The sequence below is a fragment of the Ranitomeya imitator genome, chromosome 2 (assembly GCF_032444005.1).
Source record: "Ranitomeya imitator isolate aRanImi1 chromosome 2, aRanImi1.pri, whole genome shotgun sequence".
In the NCBI taxonomy this organism is placed as follows: Eukaryota; Metazoa; Chordata; class Amphibia; order Anura; family Dendrobatidae; genus Ranitomeya; species Ranitomeya imitator.
The window spans coordinates 568,520,281-568,541,453 of record NC_091283.1 but is presented as its reverse complement, the minus strand read 5'-3'; the positions used below and the strand labels follow the sequence as shown (position 1 = coordinate 568,541,453).

Below are 21,173 nucleotides of genomic sequence, written 5' to 3'. Positions count from 1 at the left end.
CACAGCGACATAGTATATTGCCCAGCCACGTAGTATATTGCCCAGCCACGTAGTATATTGCCCAGCCACGTAGTATATTGCCCAGCTACATAGTATATTGCCCAGTCACGTAGTATACAGCACAGAGCCACGTAGCATATTGCACAGCGACATAGTATACAGCACAGAGCCACGTAGTATATTGCCCAGCTACGTAGTATACAGCACAGATTCACGTAGTATATTGGCCAGTGATGTAGTATATTACCCAGCCGCGTATGTCACAGGTTAAAAAATAAAAAATAAACATACTCACCTAACGATCCGAGGGCCCCTTGTAGTTGAACATACTCACCATTCTGGTCGCTGCTCCTCAGTGTCCTGTCTCTCGGCCTCCTGGGATCCAACGGCGCTGTGTCGATGGGTGCACGGCTGTCGCCATCTTCCGTTCCCAGGATGCTTTGTGAAATTGCCCAGATGACTTAGCGGTCTCGCGAGACCGCTAGGTCTTCTGGGTAATTTCGCAAAGCATCGCTGGGAAAGGAAGATGGCGGCAGGCGCGAGCGCCTCAGCGGACAACAGAGGGTGAGTATAGCAGGCTTTTTGTTTTTTTTAACATTACTTTTTTTACTATTGATGCCACATAGGCAGCATCAATAGTAAAAGGTTGGGGACACACAGGGTTAATAGCGGCGGTAACGGAGTGCGTTACCCGTGGCATAACGCGGTCCGTTACCGCCGGCATTAACCTTGTGTGAGCGGTGACTGGACGGCAGTATGGAGTGGGTGCCGGGGACACTGCGGGGAGCGAGGAGTATGGAGCGGGCGCCGGGAACACTGCGGGGAGTACGGAGCGGGCGCCGGGGACACTGCGGGGAGTACGGAGCGGGCGCCGGGGACACTGCGGGGAGCATGGAGCGGGCGCCGGCCACTGACTGCGGGGAGTAAGGAGCGGCCATTTTTTTCCGGACTTTGGCCGTCGCTGATTGGTCGTGGCTGTTTTGCGGCGACCAATCAGCGACTTGGATTTCCATGATAGACAGAGGCCACAACCAATGAATAACTGTGACAGACAGACAGACAGAAGGACAGACGGAAGGACAGACGGAAGGACCCCTTAGACAATTATAAAGTAGATATATAATTTTCTGTTTTCCATGAAAACACATGCTTTTATCAAATGAGGTGCCAAGTGAATTGTCGGGACATTGACAAGATTAGAAAAAAAATATTTTTTATGTGAAATAAATAATTTTTCACCTTCAAACTTTGCTTTCATCAAAGAATGCTCCCTTTGCAACACTTTGCAACAATTACAGAGTTGCAGACCTTTGGCATTTTAGCAGTTAATTTGCTGAGGTACAAGTTGGTTTGGCTTGATGGGTACTTTTTGCGAACCATACGGTCAAGCTGCTCCCATAACAGCTTAGTGGGGTTGAGATCTGGTGACTGCGCTGGCCACTCCATTACAGATAGAACAGCAGCTGCCTGCTTCTTCCCTAAATAGTTTTTGCATAATTTGGAGGTGTGCTTCGGGTCATTGTTCTGTTGTAGGATGAAATTGGCTCCAATCAAGCAGCGGCGCACTGCAGTACTTTGCTCTGCCCTCAACAGGGCAGATAAAGTATGCCTACGCAGGAACTGCGGCAGGAAGAAAAGAAGAGGACGTCATCGTAGGAAGATGGGAGGTGCTGTACCCGGACTGCCACGCTCATCAGACCAGGACCGCCTCTGGGTGAGTATAATATAACTTGTTTTTCTTCTCTTTCAGGTTAAATCGGGGGATCATTACAGAATGCTGTAGATAAGCCCCTGATGCCGGTGGGCTTAGCTTATAGGCGAATTTTGGGGTGACAGATTCTCTTTAAAACTGCTACTGGTAGTAGCATGTGGATTAGTCCCACTGAATGGGGTCAGTCCTCTTTTCATCACAGTTTTTTATTGAGGGAATTTTTACAATAGGGGAAGGTAAAAAAAGGCATATATCAAACTAACAATATACCGTATATAGAAAGGGAGGAATGAGCAGAAAAGTTAGGCAAGTGGGGAAGAAGGAGGAACCAGTGAAAGGAAAAGGGTGAGATATAGGTCACTTTGAATGCACTTTTATTAGAAATACCATAACTAACTTGTACAAGATATAACTGTTATAACTGCTGAAAAAAACTATTAAAACAATACATATACGATATTCTGGTCCAGTTTGATCACTTATTTTGTATGGCAGAGGCAGTGACCTTACAGAGATTTTTTTATTCCACAAGTACCACCTGTGATTATAATGCTGAAGTGAATTATTTTTCTTAACGCAAAAGATAGTTTTAACTCACAACACCTTTGAACAATCAATTACATCTTCAAAAGATGGTATATTAGTAGATTTCCAATTAGTAACAACATTTTTAATACTTCTAGCGTATGGATTATGATTAAAGTTGAGCGAATATGTTCAGAATCAGTCGCCGAATCTGAAATTGCCATATTCGTGCCTTATTGGTACCCAGTTCGTGTCGAATTTGTGTTTGATGATCGGTTCTGAACATATTTGCTCATTTCTACTCCCATTGACTCCAATGACGCTCGGCTGTGTTCGGCGAATATTGCAAAAACATTATGCACCACCCATCATAATCAGAACAGAATTTTGAAAAATTCGCTCAGCTCTCATCTCTCGAGATCTTGGTGCCGAGGTCTCCATCTGCACAAGTGTCGCCCCAACCTCCGGGGGCTCTGGCCTTTCACAAAATGTCGGCAGAACCCCAGCGGCACCAGAGATCCCCGCAGCCGTGTCAGACACCACCTCAGCAGCGCAGGGCACCCGCCGCAGCACCTGACACCCGCAGCGGCACATCGGAACACCTCCTCATCCCAGCCTGCAGCATCACCCCAGTCCTGCCTCCTCTAGCAGCGACCCTGGGACCCAGCTTCATCGCAGCCACCACCGCCGGTAAGCAATAAGACACATGCATTATAAGCACCACCATTTTATAAAAAAAAAAATGTTTTCCTATTTTTCTCCTCAAAACTTGGGGTACTTCTTATAATCTGAAAAATATGGTATATTATAGTCCAATCTTAATGCTAGAAAGATGATTATTGAATTTGGTAATATCGAAAAATCGGTTATTCCCAATTTTTCCCCATTTACTGTATGGCAAATTAGGTAATTTATAATTTAGTATAGGCATTAACTTCACAGGTATCTCTATTCGAGGTGCCATAAATCTTTTTATTAATTGTTTTCATGCTAGTACACACGTGGTCAAAATTGCTGGTGCCCCTCGTTTAATGACAGAAAAACCCACAAATGACAGAATTGACCACGTGTGTATTGTGTCCGTAATTAAGCGGTGAGTTCGAGTATGTAATTTAGGATTCAATATTGCCACTAAGATCAGAGAGTATTAGGAAGAATTTTTATTAAGGGCTAATCCTCTTTTAGACCAGTGTCCGTTTTAACTGCAGAGTAGCAACCTGACGCCATTGGGGATAATACATAAACTAGATGATGGCCCGATTCTAACGCATCGGGTATTCTAGAATATGTATATATGTACGTCGCACTGCACAGCCACGTAGTATATAACACAGCCACGTAGTATATAGCACAGCCATGTAGTATATAGCAGCCACATAGTATATAACACAGCCCACGTAACAGACAGCCACGTAGTATATAGCACAACCACGCAGTATATAGCAGCCACGTAGTATATAGCAGCCACGTAGTAAATAACACAGCCCACATAATATATAGCACAACCAACGTAATATATAGCACAGCCCGCGCAGTATATAATACAGGCCACGTAGTATATAACACAGCCCACGCAGTATATAACACAGTCCACGCAGTATATAACACAGCCCACGCAGTATATAGCACAGCCCACGCAGTATATAGCACAGTCCACGTAGCAGACAGCCACGTAGTATATAGCACCGCCACAAAGTATATAGCACAGCCACGTAGTATATAGCAGCCACGTAGTATACAGCAGCCACGTAGTATATAACACAGCCCACATAATATATAGCACAGCCAATGTAATATATAGCACAGCCCGCGCAGTATATAATACAGGCCACGTAGCATATAACACAGCCCACGCAGTATATAACACAGCCCACGCAGTATATAACACAGCCCACGCAGTATATAACACAGCCCACGCAGTATATAACACAGCCCACGCAGTATATAACACAGCCCACGCAGTTTATAACACAGCCCACGCAGTATATAACACAGCCCACGCAGTATACAACACAGCCCACGCAGTATATAACACTACCCACGCAGTATATAGCACAGTCCACGTAGCAGACAGCCACGTAGTATATAGCACCGCCACGAAGTATATAGCGCAGCCACGTAGTATATAGCAGCCACGTAGTATATAGCAGCCACGTAGTATATAGCAGCCACGTAGTATATAACACAGCCTACATAATATATAGCACAGCCAAAGTAATATATAACACTGCCCACATAGTATATAGCACAGCCCACGTAACACAGACAGCCGCGTAGTATATAGCAGAGCCACGTAGTATATAGCAGCCACGTAGTATATAGCAGTCACGTAGTATATAGCAGCCACGTAGTATATAACAGCCCACATACTATATAGCACAGCCCACGCAGTATATAACACAGGCCACGTAGTATTTAACACAGCCCATGCAGTATATAACACAGCCCATGTAGTATGTCGCAGTGTGGGCACCATATCCTTGTTAAAAAAAAAAAAAAATTTAAAATAAAAAAATAGTTATATTATACTCACCCTCTGGCATCCAGCGAAGCTGTGCTGATGCGCGCGATGCTGCCGCCAGCTTCCGTTCCCAGTGATGCATTGCGAAATTACCCAGATGACTTAGAGGTCTCGCGAGACCGCTAAGGCTACGTTCACATTTGCGTTGTTGGGCGCAGCGTCGTCGACGCAACCAACCATGCAAAACAACGCTGCGTTTTTTCACGCATGCGTTGCCATAAACTAGTAATGTTCTTGAAATTTTGGCACAGGGAAAACGCTACAAGTAGCGTCTTCCGCGCCCTGTCTGGTGCGTCAAATTGACGCATGCGTTGTAAAACGCAATACAACACATACCGGCGCATGTCCACGCGCCCCCCATGTTAAAGATAGGGGCGCATGACGCAAGCGTCGGCGATGCTGCGCCCAACAACGGAAATGTGAACGTAGCCTAAGTCATCTGGATAATTTCGAAATGGATCAGTGGGAACGGAAGCTGGCGGCAGCACTGCGCGCATCGGTGGACGGTAAGAATAGCACAATTTTTTATTTTTTTGAATTATTTTTAACATTATATTTCTTTACTATTTATGCTGCATAGCCAGCATCAATAGTAAAAAGTTGGTCCAGGATGGGGCGACGCACTGGCGCTGACTGGAGGGGAGTAGGGAGGGGGCTCTGACTTGAGGAGAGTAGGGAGGGGCCAATTCGCAGCCAGACTAAGCCTGTCGCAGGATTTCCGTGACAGACAAACAGACGGAAGTACCCCTTAGACGATTATATAGATAGATGCAAGTTTTTATTTATTCCCCAAGTATTTGTGCCGTGTGAACCTACCCTTTAAGAGTTGCATCTATGCCTGTTATGTACACTTTGTGGAAGTTTGATAAAGCACCAAAATTTGTCCCCAGGCAAAAAATTTACAACAGAAACTCAATTACTTTTAACACTTTGCATAAGAAAATTTTACCTATACAAATGTATGATTTTCTCAACTGAATATGAAGGGCTTCTGAAAGAGTATTGAAATCTTCGATGGACTGAATGAGTGTTACACAATGATCACCACACACTCCCATATATTTCCAGTAAACCATTTATACTAACCTCCAGAAAATCTTCTCCATCATTCTGGAGAATCTTGCCTTTCCGCCAATGCTGAAGGAACCACTTGAGCTTCATGAAGGTCAGGTAGAAGCTTTGCTTAAACTGCTGCATCTCTTGCACCAGAACATTCTTCTCCTGGCTCCAGAACTTCTGCTCCAACCTTCTCTGTAGGCCCAAACTCTGGAGCTCAAATTCCCGTCTCAAAAGCAACTTCTGGTGATCCTCCTTCAACTGCACAAAGGAGTGGCAAAAAGGAGAGAAAATTACTACATATATAGAAAAGGTTTATTCAGGAATGCTTAGAAAAAGAGTTCAAGATATATAAAAACTACATACTGTATATACTCGAGTATAAGCCGAGATATTCAGCCCACTCTTTTGGGCTGAAAGTCCCCCTCTCGGCTTATACTCGAGTCATGGGTCGGCAGGGGAGGGGGAGCGGGGGCAGTCTAATTATACTCACCTGCTCCTGGCGCGGTCCCTGCTTCCGGCGCTGCAGCTTCTTCCTGTAGTGAGCGGTCACATGGTACCGCTCATTACAGTAATGAATATGCGGCTCCACCTCCCATAAGGGTGGAGCCGCATATTCATTACAGTAATGAGCGGTAACCGCTCACTACAGGAAGAAAATGCGGCACCGGGGAACAGACGTGCAGCGATGGCGCCAGGAGCAGGCAAGTATGACGGGTGCGCGATATTCACCTGCTCCTCGTTCCACCGTCGGCGCCGCTGTGTCTTCCGCAGTGACGCTTACGTCAGAGGGCGAGGTGACGTGATTAGTGCGCGCCGCCCTCTTCCTGAACGTCGGTGCAGAGGATGGGAAGACACAGCAGCGGTCAGCGGCGGTCAGCGGTGGAACGGGGAGCAGGTGACTAAAGCAAGTGCCGGGGGCCGGAGAGGTGAGTATGTAATTTTTTTAATCGCAGCAACAGCATATGGGGCAAATATCTGTATGGGGCATCTGTATGGGGCCATGTGCAGCATGATATGGGGGCAAATATCTGTATGGAGCATCTTATGTGGTCATGTGCAGCATTATATGGGGCAAATATCTGTATGGAGCATCTTATGTGGCCATGTGCAGCATTATATGGGGCAAATATCTGTATGGAGCATCTTATGGGGCCATGTGCAGCATTATATGAGGCAATTATCTGTATGGAGCATCTTATGGGGCCATAATCCACATTTGTGGAGCATAATAAGGGGCAAATGTCTGTATGGAGCATCTTATGGGGTCATAATCAACATTTGTGGAGCATTATACGGGGCAATTATCTGTATGGAGCATCTTATGTGGCCATGTGTAGCATTATATGGGGCAAATATCTGTATGGAGCATCTTATGTGGCCATGTGCAGCATTATATGGGGCAAATATCTGTATGGAGCATCTTATGGGGCCATGTGCAGCATTATATGATGGGGCAATTATCTGTATGGAGCATCTTATGGGGCCATAATCCACATTTGTGGAGCATTATAAGGGGCAAATGTCTGTATGGAGCATCTTATGGGGTCATAATCAACATTTGTGGAGCATTATACGGGGCAATTATCTGTATGGAGCATCTTATGTGGCCATGTGTAGCATTATATGGGGCAAATATCTGTATGGAGCATCTTATGTGGCCATGTGTAGCATTATATGGGGCAAATATCTGTATGGAGCATCTTATGGGGCCATGTGCAGCATTATACGGGGCAAATGTCTGTATGGAGCATCTTATGGGGTCATAATCAACATTTGTGCAGCATGATATGGGGCATATTTTAATATGGAGCATCATATGGAGCCCATCATAAACTGTATGGAGCATTATATGGGGCTCCCGATTCAATATGGATATTCAAAAACCCTTAAACTACTGATGTCACAATTAATTTTACTTTTATTGGTATCTATTTTTATTTTTGACATTTAACGGTAGCTGCTGCATTTCCTACCCTAGGCTTATACTCGAGTCATTACGTTTTCCCATTTTTTTGTGGCAAAATTAGGGGGGGGTCGGCTTATACTCGAGTATATACGGTATCCTCATAATACAAGATGGAAATACTGTACAATATCATGGCTGTCTGAATGGCCACAAAACAGCAATAAAGCCACATGTGAATTAGACCCAGAATGTCTGCACACACACTAGATAGAAGGACCTGAGAAAAGAGACTTAACATGGGTAAAATTTGTAAAAACTTTGAAGTTGGGGGACAGCGTATAAACTAGAGAGTTAATACATTAATGGTAAATTTTGATGATTTTTTATAATATATTCTATATAAAAATTATAAATTCCCGAAATTTGCTATTAATGTGTCAACTCTCTACTGAAAGAACTGTGATCTTCGCTAAATGACCCATATATGCGAAGGGCAATTTTATATTTTAACTTGATGAACCGATGACTGAGCTTAGTAGACGGTGACCTGAGCAATCTTCTGGTTGAAGACATCCTCATCTTCTTTCCGTAATTGCCTTTCCTGTGACAGCTGTTCCTGCAGCCCCTGTATGGTCTCGTTGGCATCAGATAGTACCAGTTGCAGGTCTTTAATCTACATGAAAGAGTCAAATATTAATGTATTACAATTTGGAATTTTTACAATGAATGCTCCTTTATTATAGGTCATTAACATATTTCTTTCTGGAGATAAATACTTCACTTTTGTAGAGATTCATATAAAGCATGTTTGCTTCAAATAAGTCATTTCATAATGATGTTGGGGCGAACAGTCAAAACTCAAGATGTAAATTATGATTGGTACAGATGGCTTGAACTATATAATACAGCATTACTTAAAAACCCAATTGGCTAAGGTTGATCTTTATAATCATAGTAACAGACTATATAAAACTGTGGACCTGCCAAATATTAATCCATCTGCTGTCTAACCTACTAAATGTATGTTGGCAACCAGGAAGCAGAGGACAGATGGAAGGGAAACATGGCTGCATGAGCAGACTACACAGGGTTTGTTTGTAGTCTGTTACCATGAAGACACAAGTGCCTCTACACTACCTGTGGACCCAAAACTTGTTTCAAAATAGGTCATTTATAAAGTCCCTTCCTTTTATTTTAGATTTTGGGGACCTTCCCAGAAGAACAAATTTTCACACCTTGAGAAGATAAGAGTTCAATAAGATTTTAGACCTAAATGTCCAAGGTCACGCAACAGGCTTGACTTACAGGCTAGTTTCATCTGCCTTGATTTAAAGGGAACCTGTCACCCCAAAATGGAAGATGAGCTAAGCCCACTGACATCAGGGCTTAGGCTGGGTTCACATTACGTTAGTGGCATCCGTTAGACGGACTACGTTACACCGCGGCATAAATGCGGTGTAACGTAGTCCGTTAACACCTCCATTGAGTCGAATGTCGGACGCATCGCTAGCGCACGCCCACAATGGGCGTGCGCTAGCGATGTGCCGTCATTAAGTGACTGACCCGAAGACGCGGGCTGCAGCGTTTCCGGGTCAGTCACTGCTAACGCAGATAGAGCTAGCAGATGCTCTATCTGCGCTAGCGCGATGAAGAATGTCGGCACTTGCGTCAGCAGCCCGTTCACGTATGTGTTGAACGGGCTGCTTTTTAACGCAATGTGAACCCGGCCTTATCTACAGCATTCTGGAATGCTGTAGATAAGCCCCCGATGTATCCTGAAAGATGAGAAAAAGAGGTTAGATTATACTCACCCAGGGTGGGTCCCGCTGCGGTCTGGTCCAATGGGAATTGCGATCCGGGGCCTCCCATCTTCTTACGATGACATCTTCTTCTTGCCTTCACGCTGTGGCTCCGCCGCACTTTGTCTGCCCTGTTGAGGGCAGAGCAAAGTACTGCAGTGCGCAGGCGCCGGTAAATGTCAGAGAGGCCCGGCGCCTGCGCACAGCAGTACTTTGCTCTGCCCTCAACAAGGCAGACAAAGTACACCTGTGTCGGTGCCGTAGTGTGAAGACAAGAAGAGGAAGTCATCCTATGAAGATGGGAGGCCCCGGACCGGACCATCGGATCGGACCGCCCGACCAGGTGAGTATAATCTAACCTCTTTTTCTTATCTTTCAGGTTACATCGGGGGCTTATCTACAGCATTCCAGAATGCTGTAGATAAGCCCTGATGCCGGTGGGCTTAGCTCATCTTCCATTTTGGGGGTGACAGGTTCCCTTTAAAGCCAGTACCTGCATAGTCAAACAATATGTGCTGCCTTCTGTTTCATCTGACCAAGCTCCTGCACATGTGTTGGCACTTACTGTAAGATTAGATTTTACTAAGCAGATGGTGGTGCAAGTGTCACTCACCACCAATGAGGCAGAGTTACTGACTTAGGGGGCAGTCAGACGGCCATATAAATCAGGCAGCAAAGCTTGGAGAGGCCGTGGACTTTAGCATGGCACAGAAATATATGGAGAAGTCACGATTGGGTTGGGAGAGACACTGGCCAGTCCGTGCATTATGGTGCAGATTTATACGGCTATGACTGTGCCTTAAGAGTATGACTATACCAGACGCTTCTTAGAGCTGGAACAACTAGCAGACTCCCAATTAATTTTTACAGATGGCATAAGAAATGTTTGTTAGTTATAAAAGGTATGGGGTCTTTAGTAATGTGAAACAAAAATCTTTCCTTCACTGTACATCGATTGTGCAGATTAGGAGCCAAGATGGATGTGACAGGTTTTTCCTAATGTAAGAGTGTATACCTACTTAGTGCATATATAGCAAGAACCAAAAGTTGCCTGGTGGACAAGAAATGTTTATACTAAAATTTTATGTATCCCGGGCGCTAGAAGGCAGAAGTAATAAGACACTAGGGCAGACCTTCCCTCTGTTAAGTTACAGTGATACGGTATTTGGCAAATTATGTGTAATCCAGGAGACGCCTAAAGAAAAGGACCAGGTTTTAAATTGCAACAATATATACACATTACGGTAATTTTGCATCAAAAATTGCAGCTTAAAGTTATCCCTTTGGCCACAAACCTTCTGTTCTTTTCAACATTAATATTTTATAACCATGCAGGTGGTTTAAAAAAAGATTGCTAGGAAATACGATCCAACAGTATTATGCCAAATTAAATCGTTTTCAGACAGAAATAGTTAAAAGCAGCGGTTTCGCGAGGTAGTGCATTTTTTCCATAGAAACAGGGTTGCTTGGCAACCAGGGAAGGGTTGCTAGGCAGTGTAAGATGCAGCTAACACCCATAGGTTTGCACTATTAGTTACAGGCAGCGCTGTTGCTGTGCAGATAAGGGCGTGAATGTTGTGAAGGATAAACGCTTATTTACATCAGCAGCGAGAAAACTCTGCCAAAGAATCATCGCGAGGTCATCATGAGCGACGAAGGAAAGAGTCCTAGGAATAATACATTGAGTAACACTGCACACCGTGCAGATCCTAAAGCCCCCGGCGTTGAAGAGAAAACCTGCCCGCATGAGTCACACATTTGGGAACATTTGTGTGCTTTCTCAGAAGTGAAAATATGACAAAGCAAAGAAGGTGGGGGCAGGGATGGATTAGAGACTTCCTGTTCCCAATTCATTCTCCCTTACCACTTAATCTGAAATAGTAAAGTTGTAGCAAATAACGTGGCAAACGTTTTTGGAAGGTCATAAGCCCAAAGTGCCAATAAGACACTGGCCAAAGCAAGCAACATTTTTGCCTCATTTGCAGATTTGGCTTCACTAGGACTTTGGCTACACTGTTAAGTAGCTCAATGACTACTGCATGGAAGCGGTGTTGATGGATTAGGAGAATTTAGAACATCCAGTCATTAAAGAGTTATTCCTGATTTTATAGAGATTGTCATAAGCAATTTTTAACATCTACTGCTTATTAAAATGTACAGTAGATTTTGAAATATTAACACTTTTTATTACAATTTGTTGCCTATGAGACCTACCACCGCAATCATTTCGCTTGTAAGCGCTGCTCTAAAGCTGGCTGGGATTAAGCAGTAAAAGCACATACCAGTCATCCTGGCCAGCTTAACCTCTTCACCCCCAAAGCTTTTTGCAGTTTTGCGTTTTTCGCTCCCCTTCTTTGCAGAGCCATAACTTTTTTATTTTTCCTTCAATATGCCCATGTGTTTTTTGCGGGACGAGTTGTACTTTTGAACGACACCATTGGTTTTACCATGTCGCGTACTATAAAATGGGAAAAAAAATTCCAAGTGCGGTGATATTGCAAAAAAAGTGCAATCCCACACTTGTTTTTTGTTTGGCTTTTTTTACTAGGTTCACTAAATGCTAAAACTGACCTGACATTATGATTCTCCAGGTCATTACGAGTTCATAGACATCAAACATGTCTAGGTTCTTTTTTTAACCCCTTCATGACCTTGGGATTTTTTGTTTTTCCGTGTTCGTTTTTCGCTCCCCTCCTTCCCAGAGCCATAACTTTTTTATTTTTCCGTCAATATGGCCATGTGAGGGCTTATATTTTGCGGGACGAGTTGTACTTTTGAACGACATCATTGGTTTTAGCATGTCGTGTACTACAAAACGGGAAAAAATTTCCAAGTGCGGTGAAATTGCAAAAAAAGTGCAGTCCCACACTTGTTTTTTGTTTGGCTTTTTTGCTGGGTTCACTAAATGCTAAAACTGACCTGATATTATGATTCTCCAGGTCATTACGAGTTCATAGACACCTAACATGACTAGGTTGTTTTTTATCTAAGTGGTGAAAAAAAATTCCAAACTTTGCTAAAAATAAAAAATAAAAAAAATTGCGCCATTTTCTGATACTCGTAGCGTCTCCATTTTTCATGATCTGGGGTCGGTTGAGGGCTTATTTTTTGCGTGCCGAGATGATGTTTTTAATGATAGCATTTTGGTGCAGATACGTTCTTTTGATCGCCTGTTATTGCATTTTAATGCAATGTCGCGGCGACCAAAAAAACGTAATTCTGGCATTTCGAATTTTTTTCCCGCTACGCTGTTTAGCGATCAGGTTAATGCTTTTTTTTAATTGATAGATCGGGCGATTCTGAGCGCGGCGATACCAAATATGTGTAGATTTGATATTTTTTTTTATGGATTTATTTTGATTGGGGCGAAAGGAGGGTGATTTAAACTTTTAATTTTTTTTATTTTTTTAACATTTTTTTTCATTTTTTTTTTTTCACTTTTGCCATGCTTCAATAGCCTTCATGGGAGGCTAGAAGCAGGCACAACGCGATCGCCTCTGCTACATAGCAGCGATCTGCTGATCGCTGCTATGTAGCAGAAATGCAGGTGTGCTGTGAGCGCCGACCACAGTGTGGCGATCACAGCCACCGGCGATCAGTAACCATAGAGGTCTCAAGGACCTCTATGGTTACAATGGAGACACATCGCCGATCCCCGATCATGTGACGGGGGTCGGCGATGACGTCATTTCCGGCTGCCCGGCCGGATGCGTTTGACAGCGGCATTTAACTAGTTAATAGGTGCGGGCAGATCGCGATTCTGCCCGCGCCTATTACGGGCACATGTCAGCTGTTCAAAACAGCTGACATGTCCCGGCTTTGATGCGGGCTCACCGCGGAGCCCTGCATCAAAGCGGGGCTTCTGACCTCGGACGTACTATCCCGTCCGAGGTCAGAAAGGGGGTTAACCTAAGTGGTGGAAAAAAAATTCCAAACTTTGTTAAAAAAAAAAAAAAATTGTGCAATTTTCCGATACCCGTAGTGTCTCCATTTTTTGGAATCTTGGGCTGGGTGAAAGCTTAATTTTTGCGTGCCGAGCTGTCGTTTTTAATGATACCATATTGGTGCAGATATGATCTTTTGTTCGCCCGTTATTGCATTTTAATGCAATATCGGGGTGACCCAAAAAAACGTAATTTCTTTAATATTTTTTTTTGCCGCTTAGCAAGCAGGTTAATCCTTTTTTTATTGATAGATTGGGCGATTCTGAAAGCGGCAATTCCAAAAATGTGTAGGTTTGATTTAATTGTTGTTTTATTTTGAATGGGGCGAAAGGGGGGGTGATTTGAACTTTTATATTTTATTTTTTTAAAAACATTTTTTTTTTTTTACTTTTGCCATGTTTCAATAGTCTCCATAGGAGACTAGAAGCTGCCATAGCCCAATCAGCTCTGCTACATAGAGGCAATGGTCAGAATGCCTCTCCGTAGTAGAATTACAGACTTGCTATGAGCGCCGACCACTGGGTGGCGCTCACAGCAATCCAGCACTGATAACCACAGAGTTCTCTAGAAGACCTCGGGCTGTCATACCGACACACCGGTGACCCCCGATCACGTGGCGGTCACGTCACGGTGTGCGTATTTCGGGTGCGATTGCCGGAAGCGCCATTTAAATGCTGCTGTCAGAGTTTGACAGCGGCATTTAACTAGTTAATAGGAACAGGTGGATTGCGATTCCACCCGCGGCTATTGCGTGCACATGTCAGCTGCTCAAAACAGCTGACATGTCTCAGGAAAGATGTTGGCTCACCACCGGAGCCCACATCAAAGGGAGGGATACTGACATGGGGGTACTATTACGCCCGATGTTGGTAAGGGGTTAAAGGCAGTGCTTACAAGCTCATTAAAGGGAACCTATCAGCAGGATTGTGCACAGTAACCTACAGAAGTGTGTCAGGTCGGCACTGTTATACTGGTAAAATAATGCCTAGGTGATGAAATTCATCTGGTCGTTGTGTAATCTGTGTTTGTAGTTTTGAGTTAATGATATGCTCGTGCTTTGGAGGCGGCCTCTGGGGGGTTCATGTGGTGCTCTGATCAGATATTCATATTGATGGCTTCTGACAGGTCACTGATCCCTCACTGACCTGTCCTGTATTTTACATACCAAATATTATATATACTGAAAAAAAAAATCACCTTCAGCAGTGCCTGCACTGCAGCATGATCGCATGTATATTTGCATGTAATTATTTTATTAGCTGGCATAAATAAATTCAGAAAAAAAATTCTGTCTCAAAATGGCGCTGGACGCGCCTGCACAGTAGCCATCTATTGGCGATCCAATAGATGCTACTGCGAAGGCGGCGCCGTCTTGCTAGAGAAAAAAAATAACTCCACCAAGATGGTGACTGTGCAATAGCATCGAATCGCCGATAGATGCTACTGCGCAGGTGCGGCCAACGCCGTTTTTTAGATTTTTTTTTCTGAATTTATACCAGCAAGTAAAATAATTAAATGCACATTATACATGCGATCATGCTGCAGTGCTATGTCTGACTGTGCTGTCCTCTCTGTATACCCTTTTGCATCCTCACCTGCCAGAGAGCTGTGGTATGATCAGACCATGTTCCTGTACGGTCAGACAGACATTACACGGTACACAACAGGGGCACATTTATAAGATTATCTCACCACAGGAACATTTTTTTAAACACATCTAATTGTGGAGATTATTATTTAAATATCTATTGATTAAAATTTTGAGTGATTTGTTCTTGGGAAAACTCCTTTAAGTAATGACTTAGAGCTATCTGGGCCAAGGACTACATGTCCAAATCGCACTTGAATCCTAGGCATGGAGCTAATATTTTGGTTGGGTGCTATGACAATGTGAAAAGCACCACTTTCTAAGTAGACATGTGCTTTTATTAATACATATAGTGATTAGTTGCTATGAAATAAAATTAGTGCATTTATGGACACCCTGACAAGAAGTCAGATAGAACAGCTACTTAAAGGGAACCTGTCACTCTGTTTTTTCGATAGGAGATAAAAATATGGTTCAATAGGGCTTGAGCTCAGCGTTACATCAGTACCTTTCATATTTTGCGATTCCCCACCTTTGCTGCCAAAATACCTTAGTAATCTATCCGTTTTCCTATGTCAATCACCGCGGTCCGATGGGCAGGGCCTAATCGCTGACTCTCCCCATGCTCCTCGGCGTCAGTTTCTGCGGTTGCGGATTCAATTACCCTCTAGCGCCTGCGCAGTATGCTTTGACCAACTGTGGGCAAAACATGAAATCATTATTGAGCATGCGCCGGCTTTTGGCCCTATGCTCTGTGCCCCGGAATCATAGAAAGAGTCCTGGGGCATAGAATATCAAGGAAAATGCCGGTGCATGTGTAATAATGAGTTGAATGCTTTGCCCACTGTTGGGCAAAACATACTGCGCATGCACGAGACGCCATTGGAATGCGTAGGCGCAGAAAACTACACAACATCAGGAAAGAAGATTCGTAGAGCAAAGCCGGAGGTGGGGAAAATCGGCAATTAGGCCCCGCCCATCAGCCTGGACTGGGGTGATTGACATACGAACACGGAGAGATTACTAAGGTATTTTGGCAGCAAAGGTGGGGAATCGGGAAACATGAAAGGTACTGATGTAAAGCTGGCTGAACTCAGGCCCTATTGAACCATATTTTTATCTCACATCAAAAAAACGGGGTGACAGGTTCCCTTTAAAGAACATTGGTTCCATTTCCTGGCTTATAAACAATGCGTCAAGAAGCTTCTCCACCATTACAGAAGACCAATTTTCCGCCCTACTCTCAAGATCACATCTCACAACCTGTGCACTTGACTCGATCCAATTTCATCCCAAATCTCACCACAGTCTTCATCCCAACCCTAACCCATTTCTTCAACCTACCACTAACAACTGGTATTTTCCCCTCATGCTTCAAACATGCCTCAATCACACCCATCCTCAAAAGCACTGGCTTGACCCATCCTCTGCAGCTAGCTATCGTCCCATATCACTTCTCCCCTATGCCTCAAAACTACTGGAACAACATGTCCATTTCGAAATGTCCTCCCACCTCTCTTCCTACTCCCTCTTTGACAGCTTACAAACTGGCTTCCGAACGCGTCACTCCACCGAAACTGCCCTAATAAAAATCACCAATGACCTACTGACTGCCAAAGCGAATCGACACTACTCTGTCCTCCTCCTCCAGGACCTGTCTTCTGCCTTTGACACAGTAGACCATTCCCTATTACTACAGACCCTCTCATCTCTTGGCATTACTGACTTGGCCCTATCTTGGATCGCGTCATACCTAACAGACTGGACATTCAGTGTCTCCCAATCACACACCACCTCCTCCTCACCTCGCCCCTTATCTGTCTGAGTCTCGCAAGGTTCAGTCCTAGGGCCCCTGATCTTCTCCTTTTACACCTTCAGCCTGGGACAGCTCATAAAATCTCACAGCTTTCACCATCATCTCTATGCTAATGACACACAGATCTACATCTCTGGACCAGATATCACCTCCCTACTAACCAAAATCCCAGAATGTCTGTCCGCTATTTCATGCTTCTTCTCCGCCAGATTTCTAAAACTTAACATGGACAAAACAGAATTCATCATCTTTCCCCCATCTCACTCAACTCCCCCAACAGACCTATTCATTAAAGTAAATGGCTGCTTACTCTCCCCAGTCTCACAAGCTCACTGCCTCGAGGTAATCCTTGACTCTGATCTCTCCTTCATACCACATATCCAAGCCCTTTCCACTTCCTGCCAACTCAAAAATATTTCCCGAACCCGTACATTCCTCAACCTAGAATCTGCAAAGACCGCTATTCCCCGGCCTCTCCTCTCGGTCACTCCCTTCACTGGCTCCCCATTACCCAGATATTCCAGTTTAAAACTCTAACCATGGCACACAAAGCCATCCACAACCTGTCTCCTCCATACATCTGTGACCTTGTCTTCCAGTACTTACCTGCACGCAATCTCCGATCCTCACAAGAGCTGCTTCTCTACTCCACTTATCTCCTCTTCCCAAAATCGCATACAAGTTTTTTCCTGCGCATCCCGCCTACTCTGGAACGCTCTACCACAACATATCAGACTCTCGCCTACCATAAAAGCCTTCAAAAGGAACCTGAAGACTCAACTCTTCAGACAAGCCTACAACCTGCAGTAACCACCGATCCACCATATAACTGATGACCAGTGCTACCCTCACCTACTGTATCCTCACCCATCCCCTATAGTCTGTGAGCCCTCGCGGGCAGGATCCTCTCTCCTCCTGTACCAGTCGTGACTTGTATTGTTTTAGATTATTGTACTTGTTTTTTTATTATGTATACCCCTCCTCACATGTAAAGTGCCATGGAATAAATGGCGCTATAATAATAATAATAAATAATAATAACAATAATAACCATACCAAGAGTGGAACAATTTTCTCCTGGTAGTATGTTTTTCATCTATAGGCACTTTTCCATAACAATTAGAGAGAATAAACACTAGACTTACCTCTGCGGCATAGGACTCATTGTCTTCGGGCTGATAGCTCTTAAGTCCTTTGGTCTGGTCCATATTATGTTCATTTTCGGTCTTCTCCCAACATGTTGCCTCCTTCTCTCGACAGTTCCTACACTCAGGCTGCTGCATGCATGGGCAAGTTAATGAAAAACAGAACGAGAAAGGCCAAGGGAAGGAGTAAAGAAAAGGAACACAAAAGACAATATGAAATAAAAGGGGATCAAACGAGAAACCAACAAAATCAATGGAAGAAGGGAAACAAAATTACATAATAAAATAAAGGAGGAACAGAAAGAAGAGTTTGGTGACGGAGGAGAAAGACAAGGTGGAGAGAAAAAGAAAACACGCAATGAGTAGACACGTGGGCTGGGGGTTTGTTAGGGAAAAAAGACAGGAAGAGAAAAAGAAGGGAAGAAGAAGATGTGCAAACACCGGTTATGGTGCCCATGCAGTGAACAAGGGGGCGAGGTATGGGGAGCAGGAGGTAGAGGAAGATTAGCTCTGAAGTCTAGCATCATGCAGGAAAGTAGAACTCTGGGTAAATAGAGCGTGCACCAAACAGTCTCAAAACCACTCGTCACCGAACGCCCTACAACTGGTCCTAGATCTAGATCACATACACCACACACACTCTGAGCCACCAGATACCATCAAAATTTACAGTACTACAGTGCTTTGATGGCGATGTTCCAGATGGACAAGAATATAGCATTTTAGGTAATAAATTTCCCTCACACATGAAAACCCCCTAAATAAAGCAAACATACATGATCATAAAAACTATAGGTACAGTATAAACCGTACACAGTCACCACAACCTGCATTTCTTTGTTTGTTTTAGAGATCTAGTGCAGCACTGGTTCGCAGAATATGGAAGATGGTTTACAGCTAATCCACTGAGACCTCATCATCACTAACCAAATAAGCAGAACTCTGAGGTATTGCTAAGGTTGTTTATACCAATCTATTCTACTTTCCTGGTTGTGGTTTTTAACAAAAGGGGCAAAGTCACTCTTCTCATTACTAAACAGTCTGAATGTATAGTTTGGAGAAGGATGTACAGTTGCCTGCAGCAGGAGCCTCCTCCCTCTGCAGATAGCTGGGACTAAGGGTAAGTTCACACGGTGTTTTTGCTGCTTCTTTTTCTGCAGCAAAACCTGATCTTCTTGGCAGGAAAGAAGCTGTGCCAAAAACGCAGGTTTGGGTGCATTTTTGGTGTTTTTTTTGGTGCGCACTTGTTTTTGGTGGGGGTTTTTGTGTCTTTGCCTATGCGAATGTCCATTGACATACTACAATAAAACACTGCAAATAATTGTACCTGCGTTTTTGCTGCTTTTTCAACACCCATTCAAGCCAATGGGTGAAAAACGCTGCAAAAACGCAGAAAGAAGTGACATGCTCTATGTCCAAAAAACACAGCAAAGCACAAAATCCTAATGACAAAAAACAGTGTGTGTGCATGAGATTTCTGAAATCTCATAAGCTTTGCTGGTACTGTAAAAAGCAGCAAAAAAAAAAAAAAAAAAAGCCCTGTGTGAACTTATCCCAAGTCTGTCTTTTTAACCCCTTCATGACCCAGCCTATTTTGACCTTAATGACCTGGCCATTTTTTGCAATTCTGACCAGTGTCCCTTTATGAGGTAATAACTCAAGAATGCCTCAACAGATCCTAGCGATTCGGAGGTTGTTTTTTCGTGATTGAGCTTAATATTAGTGATAAATTTAGGTCGATAATTTTTGCGTTTATTTGTGGAAAAAAAATGGAAATTTGGCGAAAATTTAGAAAATTTTGCAATTTTCAAATTTTGAATTTTTATTCTGTTAAACCAGAGAGTTATGTGACACAAAATAATTAATAAATAACATTTCCCACATGTCTACATTACATCCGCATAATTTTGGAAACATTTTTTTTTGCTAGGAAGTTATAGGGGTTAAAATTTGACCAGCAATTTCTCATTTTTACAACAAAATTTACAAAACCATTTTTTTTAGGGACCACCTCACATTTGAAGTCAGTTTGAGGGGTCTATATGGCTGAAAATACCCAAAAGTGACACCATTCTAAAAACTGCACCCCTCAAGGTGCTCAAAACCACATTCCAGAAGTTTATTAACCCTTCACGTGCTTCACAGCAGCAGAGGCAACATGGAAGGAAAAAAATTAACATTTAACTTTTTAGTCACAAAAATGAACTTTTAGCAACAATTTTTTTTATTTTCCCAAGGGTAAAAGGATAAACTGGAGCCCGAAAGTTGTTGAACAAATTGTCCTGAGTACGCCAATACCCCATATGTGGGGGGGAATCACTGTTTGGCCGCACAACAGGGCTCGGAAGGGAAGGAGCGCCATTTTACTTTTTGAATGAAAAATTGGCTCCAATCTTTAGCGGACACCAGGTCGCGTTTGGAGAGCCCCTGTGTGCCTAAAGATTGGAGCTCCCCCACAAGTGACCCCATTTTAAAAACTAGACCCTACAACGAACTTATCTAGATGCATAGTGAGGACGTTCAACCCCCAGGTGCTTCACAAATTGATCCGTAAAAATGAAAAAGTACTTTTTTTTTTTTTTTCACAAAAAAATTCTTTTAGCCTCAATTTTTTTGTTTTCACATGGGTAACAGGATAAAATGGATCCTAAAATTTGTTGGGCAATTCTTCCTGAGTACACCAATACCTCATATGTGGGGGGTAAACCACTGTTTGGGCACACGGCAAGGCTTGGAAGGGAAGGAGCGCCATTTGACTTTTTGAATGAAAAATTAGCTCCAATTGTTAGCGGACAACATGTCGTGTTTGGAGAGCCCCTGTGTGCCTAAACATTGGAGCTCCCCCACAAGTGACCCCATTTTGGAAACTAGACCCCCTAAGGAACTTATCTAGATGCATAGTGAGCACTGTCAACCCCCAGGTACTTCACATATTGATCCGTAAAAATGAAAAAGTACTTTTTTTTTTTCACAAAAAAATTCTTTTAGCCTCAATTTTTTTGTTTTCACATGGGCTACAGGATAAAATGGATCTTAAAATGTGTTGGGCAATTTCTCCTGAGTCCACCGATACCTCATGTGGGGGTAAACCACTGTTTGGGCACACGGCAAGGCTCGGAAGGGAAGGAGCGCCATTTGACTTTTTGAATGAAAAATTAG

General features: G+C 43.5%; 1 protein-coding gene across 3 annotated transcripts in view; it reads right to left on the bottom strand.

Moving 5' to 3' along the window:
- Positions 1-21,173, bottom strand: part of MTCL2 (microtubule crosslinking factor 2) — a 120,066-nt gene that overhangs the window by 23,633 nt on the left and 75,260 nt on the right. For 2 of the 3 annotated variants that reach the window (XM_069752127.1, XM_069752129.1), the window contains exons 6-8: positions 18,015-18,146; positions 8,270-8,395; positions 5,844-6,074 (exon numbers count right to left, since the gene is read on the bottom strand). In XM_069752127.1, coding sequence (XP_069608228.1) covers positions 5,844-6,074; positions 8,270-8,395; positions 18,015-18,146 — 489 coding nt within the window. The remainder of the gene's footprint in view (positions 1-5,843; positions 6,075-8,269; positions 8,396-18,014; positions 18,147-21,173) is intronic. The other variant, XM_069752128.1, reaches the window with a different exon arrangement.